Source organism: Haliaeetus leucocephalus, unplaced genomic scaffold, assembly GCF_000737465.1.
Source record: "Haliaeetus leucocephalus isolate CR32 unplaced genomic scaffold, Haliaeetus_leucocephalus-4.0 Scaffold143, whole genome shotgun sequence".
In the NCBI taxonomy this organism is placed as follows: domain Eukaryota; kingdom Metazoa; phylum Chordata; class Aves; order Accipitriformes; family Accipitridae; genus Haliaeetus; species Haliaeetus leucocephalus.
The window spans coordinates 228,503-240,012 of record NW_010972579.1 but is presented as its reverse complement, the minus strand read 5'-3'; the positions used below and the strand labels follow the sequence as shown (position 1 = coordinate 240,012).

General features: G+C 41.8%; 1 protein-coding gene across 4 annotated transcripts in view; it reads left to right on the top strand.

Moving 5' to 3' along the window:
* The window catches only part of PCCB (propionyl CoA carboxylase, beta polypeptide), a 27,646-nt gene extending 17,703 nt beyond the window's left edge, over window positions 1-9,943 (top strand). For all 4 annotated transcript variants that reach the window (XM_010561137.1, XM_010561138.1, XM_010561139.1 and 1 more), the window contains 6 exons: window positions 2,102-2,225; window positions 3,592-3,699; window positions 6,822-6,922; window positions 8,094-8,192; window positions 8,417-8,510; window positions 9,594-9,943. In XM_010561137.1, coding sequence (XP_010559439.1) covers window positions 2,102-2,225; window positions 3,592-3,699; window positions 6,822-6,922; window positions 8,094-8,192; window positions 8,417-8,510; window positions 9,594-9,715 — 648 coding nt within the window. In that variant the 3' untranslated portion in view covers window positions 9,716-9,943. The remainder of the gene's footprint in view (window positions 1-2,101; window positions 2,226-3,591; window positions 3,700-6,821; window positions 6,923-8,093; window positions 8,193-8,416; window positions 8,511-9,593) is intronic.
* The last annotated feature ends 1,567 nt before the right edge of the window (window positions 9,944-11,510 follow it).

Genomic DNA, 11,510 nt, shown 5'->3' with positions numbered 1-11,510 from the left:
CCCCCCTGGGGCCTAACATTTTTTTTTTTTTTTTTTTTTTTTTTTAGTCTTCAGAAGTCACTCTTTTTACCTGTGTAGTAGCTGTGAATAAAGGGACAACAACAACTGCAGAAAAAAAGATTTTAGCACATCAAAGGAATCCTAGGATTTGTTTTCAGGATACATCATCCTGTATGCTGTATGCATAACTGTACAGATGAAAGATACTGTAAAACAGTTTTCTCTCTGGGGTCGAAATCCCCTCCCCCCTTGCCTTGAGTTCTATCACTTGCCCCCCTCCCTGCACCTTGCTACTACTGTCTTGAATTCTGTCACTTTTTTATAAAAGGTAATAAACTATATAGATGCATTCAAAGATTTACCCATCTCTATTTAGTCTAAGAGACAGTTACGTACACGGACAGTACAATAATATTTTTTTTAATTACAAGTCAAGCACTCGGAAGCTTGGAAACTCCAATGTTAAAGTTTCATTAAGTGAGGCAGATCTCCTGGGAGGGTGGCAGGGAAGGAAACATCTTACTGTTTTTTAAAAAAACTGAAAGCTAATATTGGAATGTATAAATAATGGAGGTCTTATTAAAGCAGCATAGGCAGTGCTGGTAATTCTCTTGCCTAACTTTGAGTACTTCACTCTTCCAGTTTTAACAACTCAATGCATTACAAGTGCTCGGGCAGAGAACACGGTTGTAAAAGCAGTTTTATCACATGAAACTGCTACAGCCCCCTGTAGAGCACCCTGAGGGGCTGAATTTTGAATATTAAAATGTCCACTTGCTGCTTCTACCCCTCAGATGTTGAATGGCAGATGACCCAGGGTTCTGAGGTAGATGATGAAGCTAGGAATAACTCCGTTTCACAGGCAGCACATACAAATGGGGGGAGTTCAGCTGTGTTTGTAGGACCTTTACAAATGTCTCCTTTCACTATTTTATTTCACTGTCTCTTCCCGCACACTCATTCAACTAACACATTTCAGTTTGCAGCTGGCTGCATTTAGCCTCATTTTAGTGCAGAAACCAAGCTCAGGATGTTTTTAATCTCTGGATTCTTCCATTCTGAGTTTCAGTACTGCCTGTTCCAAGTTAAAAGGCGGCATTTAAAAAAAAAAATTCTTAAGTGAATTAGGGAAAGAAGCCTCAAACCCTCCCACAGACTTTGAGACGTATTAAGGAAAGAAATAAAACTACTTTAATAATACTTTGATTTTTCACAACTTTTCATTTGCCTCAGTCTCAGAAATGACTGGCAAACTGCAATCTGTATAGGCAAAGTTATCATAAACAGTTGAAAACAAGGAATTCTAGTAGAAAACACTAGGCAGCCATGTATAGGTGTCGCTACTGCTCCACGTATAATTATGATCTCTTTTGAACATGTGAATTTTGGTACTGCTTTATACACCAGTGGATGTCACTTTGCAGAGCACAGGCTGGAACGTCAACCCCAGAGACAAGCGCAGTTACCAAGGGTTCGTGGTTCTGGATAGCTGAGTTTGATGTAGTGCCTGTATTCATCTACTGCAGATCAGAGCGTTCCTCCGTTCTCTGCTGTACGTGCTGTCAGTGACTTTGGGGGAGGTGGATGCAGCAGAGCGTGCTGGATTGGCCTCTGTTAATAAAGTGCTCTGAACTTGCAAAGAAATAAAAGTATCTATTAAACGTGTCATGGAGAGTTTCTGAGCTCCATGAAGGACTGTTTGCTTTTTATTGCTGGAAATTGTTCCTTAAAAGTGTAGTCTGCCAATAATTAAGTTGCGAGAAAGAAGTTCTGAACACCTGATCTGAAGTTTTAATTTGTTATAAGCTAGCAAAAAAGGCTCACGACAGAGGAAATGTCATAAAGATGTTTTCTGATGGAAGGCTTAAGTGGCAGTTTTGATAATGAGTGTAGCACTAGTTAATTCCTGGAATGAAGGCTGCAAAGACAACTAAAAGGTTTCTTTCTTCCTTTTTTTTTTTTTTTTTTTTAATGCTGCAAATTCTGAAATGTTTTAGAAGTTCTGATACTAACATAACTGATTTTGTGTTTGCCTGTGTATATAAATACGCATATATATGTCTGTCCTCATAAGGGCTCTGCCTAACTCTCACCCTCGCAGATTGCTGATGAAAGGGAATTCTTCGAGATCATGCCTTCCTATGCCAGAAACATTGTTGTTGGATTTGCCAGGATGAATGGACGAACTGTTGGGATAGTGGGCAACCAACCCAAAGTAGCATCAGGTTTGTACCAGTCCAGTGTGAAACTTTTTAACAGTGTTTGTGCCTCCTCTCTGTTTTGTCTTTTTTTTTTTTCTTCATGCTTTGTAAGGCTGACTGGCTATGGGATTAACTGTTGATGTTTTGTATGACCCTTCCACTCACTCATACTCACTATGTTTTTTTTTCTACCACATTCTTTGTCTTGAATCTTACTGTAATGCAGCTGTGACATTGTAAAACTAACTGAAAACCAGTTAATTTCTTTAGTGGATCGACAAGGTGATCTTGCTCACAGGTAAGTATACTGCTGTATCCAGCACAAGAGGAGTGGTAGGAGCATACAAACAGGGTGGGCAGAAGACCACCACTTACTTGGCAGCAGCCTGCAATTAAGTGGATTAAGCATAATATGGAAGCTGCATACTTACTTCCCCAGCATTAAAATGCCTAAAACTCTTCTGTAGGTGAGGTAACTTTTTTTTTTTTTGGTCAACTTGCAGAACAATGCAAAGCTTTCACATATACAAGTGTGGGTCTCTTGACCTCAAATAATTTAGATACGAAGGTACAACATGTATCTATAGTTAAGATCACCCTTTTTAACTGTTAAGGGATTTTGCTTTCTCTCTTTAACCAGGTAATTTCTGAAGTGACTTTCACCAATCAGAACTTTCAGTGTTGCTCCTTGTTTTTAATTTTTGTGCCTTTTTGTTTGGGAAGATGCAATGACCCAGTATGATGTTTTATTCTTTTGTAATCTTTACAAGATATGACTATCAAGACAGGCAGCAGGTTTTAATATTACTTTAGTCTTCATTTGATATTCTCAATTTTAACAAAGATTTTTACTGTTTCACATAGATGCTTTCACACCAAATGTGTTCCAGTTTAATAGAATAGCACATAATATAATTCTAAATGGCATTGAAACAGAGCAGAAAGACTTTGCAGTGTGTTTACCAAAAATGTTCATCTTTCTCAAAATATTAGTGAACCATTTAATATTGGTTTTTGTTTTTTTTTTTTAAATGGAGAACTCTGTAGCCTTTCAATACAACTGATCTGAAAAATATCAATGAAGAGAAAATTACAGAAAAATATTTTAAATTATAAGAATATAAACTGCTAGTTTTTAGGATAGAAAGTCTCTACACACAGGGGTCAGAAAAATGAAATGAGTGTCTGTTGCATGTAGGTTGTACTCTAATCTTAGTTCTAAACCAGCAAAACTTCATGGCAGATTATCTCCACATTATCTGCAGATAAGCTTTTTTGTTTTAAGATGACAATACAGCTAAAATAAAAGTGTGATTTTGAGGTTGCCGTGAATTATGGCCATTAGTAGATCATTGGAATTGTTAATACCTTACTGTTTTCTTAATTTTAGGGTGCTTAGACATAAATTCCTCTGTGAAAGGAGCCCGCTTTGTTCGGTTCTGTGATGCTTTCAACATACCACTGATTACTTTTGTGGATGTTCCTGGATTTTTGCCAGGTATGCCTTGCCATTATATTTCAGATCGCTGCAGGGTGGTGGTGTTAAAAACCCACTTAAAAAAACTCTGTGAGAAGACCTTTACTGTAGTAGCCTTCAATAAGCCAGGTTTTGAAATCCCACTTTTTGGGACTCTGTATTCTAAGTACAGTAATCATCTCAAAAGGATACTGAAATATGCAAGAAATTGCAGGAAAATGAAGTCAGTACCTAACTATGCCACTAATGTTGCTGTTGATGTCTTGTGAGATCACAAAGCTTTGCTGGACTTCCCTGAGGAGAGGGCCAGTTCATGCAGTAAGTCAGTGCTGAGATTTTTAGCAGTCTGATAGAGACGCTGGGATGACCAGTTTGCCAGGGCCACATGTGTGCGTGTATCTCTGTCCTACTGTCTGGGATCCCAGCACAAGTGCAAAGCTGTGACTGTGGCCTGTCCAAGAAAAAAACCTGTGTTCTCTGGAGATGCTGCCCTTCCCATAAATGACATGGAAGTTACACTGTTTGCTTTATTATAATAAGACTCTGTATCCCTTTAAATGCTCAGCTGTTCTGTTCAGATGCTGTTTTATTTATATGCCTATATGCTTGTTTGTGTGGTACCAGAAGGCCCTGCAAAGACTCCAACAGGCTGTTTCCAAGCCCTCTGGACGGGATCACAGGAGAGCGAAAGTGTTAGCACTGCCGATTCCCCTGTGGGCAGGGAGGCCACTGGGCAGGCAGCACTAGGAGTGGCAGCTGAGGGCACCATGAAGATGCATTCCAACAAATCTGCTCCGCACTGGAGTTACTGAACTCATACAGGCCCAGGTTGCTATCCAGGCTTTGCTGCAGCAAGAGAAACTGTCTGCCTCATCTGCCAGCTTCATCTGCTGTACTTAATGCCCAAATGTGTAAAAGGATGAAGCTATAGGGGGAAAAAAAAATATGTCGTTCATTGCCAGTGATGTAGTTAACACACAAACCCCCTCCCTGTACCTTTGAAAGCTTAGGTTCTTTCATGCTCCAAGGCATTTTTTCAGATAAAAATGCCCATGATTTAGAAGCTTCGGGTGAATCAGTAAGGAAAGGTCTGAGATTAGACAGCATAGACTCTATGAGCCGTTAATGTTAAAATGACCTATTAGAAAACAGGTTGTGAGAGGAATATGAATGTTATACTGATAAACATGCTCAGTTTTTCATACAATTGAACATAAAGTTAAAACTGTTGTATAAACCAAGGTTTACAAAGCCTCTGCAGCTATCAAAGCATCAAAATGTCACTAGTCAACATCCCAGTTCTTATTTTAATACAATGTATTTGGTGTGTTTTAACAAGGCAATATAGAGGGCATCAACAGAACCTCCCTCTTCTCTCTTGCCCTCTCTCCTTTCTCTCCTGCTGTAGACAGACCCTCCTCATCTGACGTGGACCAAGCAGCAGCTTAGATCACTTCAGGGGCCACTACAGGAATCTAGATTTGGACAGTTGCTGAGAATTCAAGAACAAAGCTATTTCCATATAGCCAATGAAAAGTAGTGACTTAATATTATGTATCAGAATGTTGGTTTGAAAGTAGATAACTGGAGGGTAAGTAGAAGTAGAGGAAGCTGGAGAGGAGATCTGAGGCTTAATAGTGATCCTAAACTGTTGTATTTTAAGGAGTTTGGCAACGTTAGTACATTAGCATTAGAAATTTCAGATTAAGTAGTAAATTCTGAGGGTGTTGATCACCTCATTTCCCTGTTCAGTAGAGAAGAAGAGTCTGTCACACTGGCCTACAGGTGTATGAAACATTTCACAGTGTTAGTGACCCAAACACTTTAAATAGCCCCCAATGTAATAGGTGTGCACAGAGATGACATTTAAGGCATTCATATCCAGTAGCTGGATAAAAACACACATTTAAAACAAGTCTGGGACTGAATCTATGGCTAGAAAAGAGTTTATGTTAATTGGCCATGAGTGACAGTGTAAATAGTTCAAGTAACAGTCGAACTGAGCTTGCTACTGTGTTCTAAGTGTGAATTAGAAACAGAGGCTGTGACTAGATCAGAGGGTCTGTGGGTGCTCCCCAGCTGCTGGGTTTAGGCCGAGCATCCCAACTGTGGTCAGACTGCTTCTTGGGATAAGAAGATGTGGCTGTTTGACTGCTGCTGCTGGGAAGGTTCTGCAGGCTTGACAAGTCCCACTGGCTGGACGGCAGTGCAAGAACCAAAGGTGAAATTGCTGCTGAGAACAGACATTTGTAAGTGTAGGCATAAATTACTAGGCACTCAAATTACACATGAGGGGAAGCATTAAAGTCAAGCCACCAAACAGACTACCAAATAAGTTATTAAAAAAAAACCTCACAAAAGAGCTTTTACTTAACCTCTTAGAGTACTTTTAATCGATTTTTCTTTTTTTTTTTTTTTTTTTAATCTAAGATATTATCTCACATGCTGAAAGCAAAAGTCAGTAGGTGGATAAACTGCTAGAAAGCAATTGTGGAGTTATATCCAGTGGTCTGAAATTCAGAAATCCTATAAATAAAGTCTGTGGGAATCCTGTTTCCCAGTCAAGTCAGCTGGGCTTGTGTTTGGGACAGAGCTGTGTTGAACATCCTGTAACATGGATGACTTGCATTCGTATCTGCTGCATATGACCATTCTCCAGAAGCACCTGCTGTGAGAATCCTTATAGAGGAATTCATCCTCTGTCTTTTAAGGTCCATCACCTTGGGCTTGCTTGGAGGAAGACTAGGATAGGTCTTTGGTACGGTAGCCAAGCTGCCTTTCAGTACAGTCTAGAAAAAAAAGGGAGTTTGGAAGAGCAGGGTTCTGGGGAAGTGAATTGAGGTTGTGTTCTTTCACTGCTAGTCACATTTGGAGTCTTGAAAATGATGTAACTCTATTTTGTTCCTAGGAAGATACCATCTGGTGAGTGTTACTGTTCTGTGACCTTATATACAAATATACGCTGCTTTTGGTGAGAGATTTTTCGTAGAGTTGCTCAGCATCTTAAGGAGAACGTGGCCTAGCTATTAACAATTCTAGTTGTTGTTAGGTTTGCTGTGGGTAATGGATGACGACAATTGCCAAACTGCATATGGGGTTTCTGTGAATTCCCTGGAGTGAAAACAATTATTTGTCATTTGTAGGTACAGCTCAGGAGTATGGTGGAATCATACGTCATGGTGCAAAACTACTGTTTGCCTTTGCAGAGGCAACTGTGCCTAAAATTACTATCATCACCAGAAAGGTAAGTTGGCACAATTACATGGTGTTCTTTCAGAGTTCCTGTTTTCACTCGTAGCAATTTTAGTTATCCATCTTCCCATTTCTGCTTTCTATCGTTTTCACATCTCCATTTGTCCCATCTGGTAACACCTCTTTGTGTTGGGTTACAAGAGGCCATTTCTTTTATTCTCAGACTATTACCTCAGTTCCTTCATTCCTTTTGTCTCTGCACTCCTCTGAAATCGCATGTTCCTGCTCTCTGCTTTCTCCCCAGAATGCCTTCAGTCAAGTGTTTGTCCTGTCTCACTGAGGACATGCTACCTGCCTGCTAATCCTTGTGATCTTTCCCTATTCTTGCCACTTCAGTCTCCTTTTCCAATACTGGTGGCTGATTTTGTCTGTCTTCTGCTGTGTCTGCAGATTTAATGCTCGTGTGGTTTCTCTTCTTCCATATACTTCCGCTATCGTCTACTTAATTTTCTTCCCTTCTCTTTTTTTATAAGGTATCTGACCATCATGCTGCCATAAGCTCTGGGGACCTTTGGAGTCCTAAAAGGCTTAGCTTTTTTTTCCTTGCTGATCTGCTCCTCCTGCTTGTTTTTCTGATAGGCTTTTGACTTAACACAGCAAAAAGAAAAAAAGAACTTTCCCTCTTTCTGTCCCTTTTCAGAAGAATCAGAGAAGGCATATTACCATCCTTTAATTCCCAAGCTTGCAGCCTTGCTGTAATTTTCAGTAATGCCTTGAAACGGACTGTGCTGCGGTTTGCTCTGCAGTATCTGTTCATCACTGCTCTCTGGACCACTTCCAGTACCAGAGTGGAGCACTGCAGAGTCCGAGCGCTGCGTTCCCTGGCCAGGAGATTCCAGAAGCACGCTGACTGGTTGGTTTGTGTGCGTGTGTGGGGTGCAGGTTGAGGCCTGCTGTGCCAGATACACAATTCCTCTCTACCTGCCATCAAGAACGGTCTTGGTTACCACCAGCCCCCTTCCTTGCTTTTTTATGGTTCTAGCTGCAGAGGCTTGGTCTAGTCTTAGGAGATTGTTGTAGCAAAATGGAGATGCTTGTGCTCTTTAAGGTAGAATTTAGCCTTGCTTGCCTGTCTTTGGAATAGTAAAAGCTGCAAGAGGAAGGTAGGCTATTGCTGCTGCGAGGTCACTTCACACTAATTAATCCCTTGGTTTTTGTTCCAGGCCTATGGGGGTGCCTATGATGTGATGAGCTCAAAGCATTTAAGAGGAGATGCAAATTATGCCTGGCCTACTGCAGAGGTGGCAGTGATGGGTGCAAAGGTAAATCCAGGCTGACGCTCATGCTGGTGCGCAGCAGCCATCAGTGCCTTTATAGTGCCACAGAGGTGGCCTAGCAAGATGAGGACAAGTGGTATTTTCTCTGAAGCAGCTTACCTGAATGCACATTTGTATACTGTGGGAGCGGGAAGGAGCTGGTAAAGCAGACCGCCGTCCTCTGTATGGACTGAATTACTGTCACCAACCTGCAGACTTGATCTTTCTAGGGTGCTGTCCAGATCATTTTCAGAGGTAAAGAGGCAGACGCAGAGGCAGAATATGTGGATAAGTTTGCAAACCCCTTTCCTGCCGCCATGAGAGGTATGGTTATCTCGCACATTGTGTCCTCCGAGTTTGCCATTGCACATAGATAAATTTGTAGCTGCTAATGAGTAAGTTATTTAGGCAAGACGTTTGTATGTGAATCAGAAAGGTGATGCTTAACCATAGCTTGTGCCTGTGATGGAAAAACACATGTAGACAAAAAACATCTTCAGAAGGAAAGAGGCTGGTGAGATGTGGGGACTGCACTGAAAAGCATCTTTTAAATTTTGTAGATACTAGAAAACATCTCAAAACTCAACCTTTTTCTTAAAAGTACAGGTGCTTTGATGATCTGTTACACAGTCCTAGATGCAAACCAGTGGCCTTAAGAAAGGGTCAGTCTAGTTCAGTTCAGTGACGTTCCCCAGGACTCCTCAGGGTGAATTTTTCCACTGTTTCTACTTCTAAATTTTACTTCCAGCTTTAAAGCATTAACTGTGCTCTAGAAGGCAGCTCTGTAGGCTCTGGAGTCAGCTCCCTCTGTTTCCAGTTTCTGTCCTCCAAACTCTGTTGATTAGTTTTGTACTTCATTTAAATCCCGTTAATAGTGCCACAGAGCTGGGAAGACTTAGCCAAGCTGTTTTCCCACCACCACAAACAATATATACAGTGTTGCTCCCTCTGGTTTTGCAGCAGGCTATCTAATACTGCTGTTTGAGCCAGAAAAACCAGATTCCTGCATGTACAAAGTCAAGGGATGTCTCTTCTAACCAACATTTCTGAACCTTTAAATTAGACTAACAGTAGCAGATGGAAGGAAAGGGTATGTCTAAAACTTTGCAGTAACAGGTGCAGTACTCAGTGAGTAAAGCCCCCTCAACATCTTTTGGCTTGCTAACTTTTGCAAAAATTAAAAAACCAAATGTTTCTAATTTAAAAACTATTGACACAGGAATATTTCCTTTTCAGGCTATTTTAAATTATTTCTTAAGTTAATTGGTAACTGGTGAACTCTTTATTCCAAATATTGTTTTGATTTTTCTAATTTACATTATAACCTAGATATAGAGAAGGCTGAGAGGCAAACACTTCATGGTTGGTCAGGGGAAGGTTTGTGTTGTTTGTTTTTTTTTTTTACAGGGTTTGTTGATGATATCATCCAACCTTCGACCACCCGCGTGCGCATCTGCCATGACCTAGATGTGCTGGCTAGTAAAACACAGTCCAGTCCCTGGAAGAAACATGCTAATATCCCGCTGTGAGTGTAAGGAGGGGCTTGGCTGTGCTGGAAGACATGGCCTTATTCTGACCACAAATACTCTGTGTTTAAGTGGAGGTCTGCTTTGCAATGGAAGTATTTCTTTTCATTTTGATTTTGCTAACAACCATCAGTAAATCATAGTATCTCATTTAATTTGGGGTCTTACCCGTTCATCTCTGTAAACCCTTTTTGGTGGTTTAATAATCAACACAACCTGCAATGCCTGCTGCAGGTGAGCTGTTACCAAGGTCAAACACTCCCTTGGCTCCTTCATTCCCTAGGCCCTGGGGATGGCTCAGACAGGCAGAGCTGCAGCTACCTCACACTGCTGAGAAGTCAGACTCCTGTGGGGCTCAAGTCTAGCCCTGGGTCCACCTTTGGAGTCAGACTCTGCTTCCTGCACCACAGACTCACAGGGAGAAAAATCCTGAGCTTGGATTTCAGTGCACTGGACTCCAGGCTTTGCTGATCTCAGACTAACCTGTTCTGTTCTTCTGCTAGACTGGCCCAAGTTGAAACTTTTATGTGCTGACTGCAGCAATGCTGGGTCTCAGGTTGGTATCAGTGACCTCCAGGCTGTAGGCACAGGTGGGAGAGAGAAGATGGAGGCAGCCTCCCCTTGAAGGGCAAGAGACAATGCACCCAAATGGGAAAAAAGGGCATTCTGGTGGGACATAAAAATTATTCTCTCTGAGCGTGGGGGGCTTTTCTCCCTCAGCAGAGGGTTGAAATAGAGAGCTCCAGAGGCCCCTTCCAGCCTAATTTTTTCTGTGATTATTTGCCAGACTTGCAAGGAACCACTGCAGTAGGTGTTAACTGCTGATCAGCCCTGGGCCCTGTGCTCACACTGCTCATTAGAAGCTGCATTTTAACTACAGCCCCAGAAGGTAGCAAATACCAGCTACTGTCATGTTTAGCACTACTGCAAACAGCTGCCAAGCACGTGAAGTCCTGTAACGACCTGTCTGTTCTAAGTAACCTCAGTAATTAATGGCACTGTAAAATGAGACAGAGAACTACCCTACCTGCATGCTGCAGCTGCTTCTGTTCACTCCTGGAGCACGTGCCTGAAGTGGAAGAAAGATAAGATGGCAACTTCCACGTAGCATCCCTTCCCAGGTCAGGGCAGCTGGTGCCCTAGTGAGTACAGCCATGGAGCTTGGAGCCTGTACCTGGGGTGGGGGTGGGGGGTGGGGGGGAAAGGCCACAACTAAAAATCAGCTGAAAACACAGTACACAAGGAACATTTCAAGTACAAGTCCCAGCTCCACAGGTTTTTGTAATAAAAAAACAGCTAGAGGCAGTGCATTCAGGTTACAGATGCACCATCTACCCTGGGTGCACACACATTTACGCTACCTGCATGAATGTACCTGGTTGTATCTCAGCAGAAACACTCTCTCCAAGCAGGTGCCCTTACCTGCTGCTGTAGGGAACAGAGCTGGCTGCAACAAGGGAAGGTAAACTGAAATGTTACTATGTTGGGTGTCATTGCTGTGAAGTAAGTTCTTAGTGAACTGCGAGAAAAGGTGTAGTCAAGTGTTTGTAAGGACCAAGAGGATTTTTCAAAGGTAATTAGTAGCTGAGAGAGTGGCTGGTGGCTGTCCCAAGTTCAGAGGCAAAAGCTGCGTTAAGTGAAGCAATATGCACAGTTTCTTCAGCCTGCCCAGAGTCAGGAGGAGACACTAAATGAGAAACCAATTGTCACTGTCACAAAGAAAAAAGTACCTTTCTTGTTTCCTAACCTCATTAGTTCTATAGACTTCCTCCTCTCTTCTATGCATTGCCAGCACAAG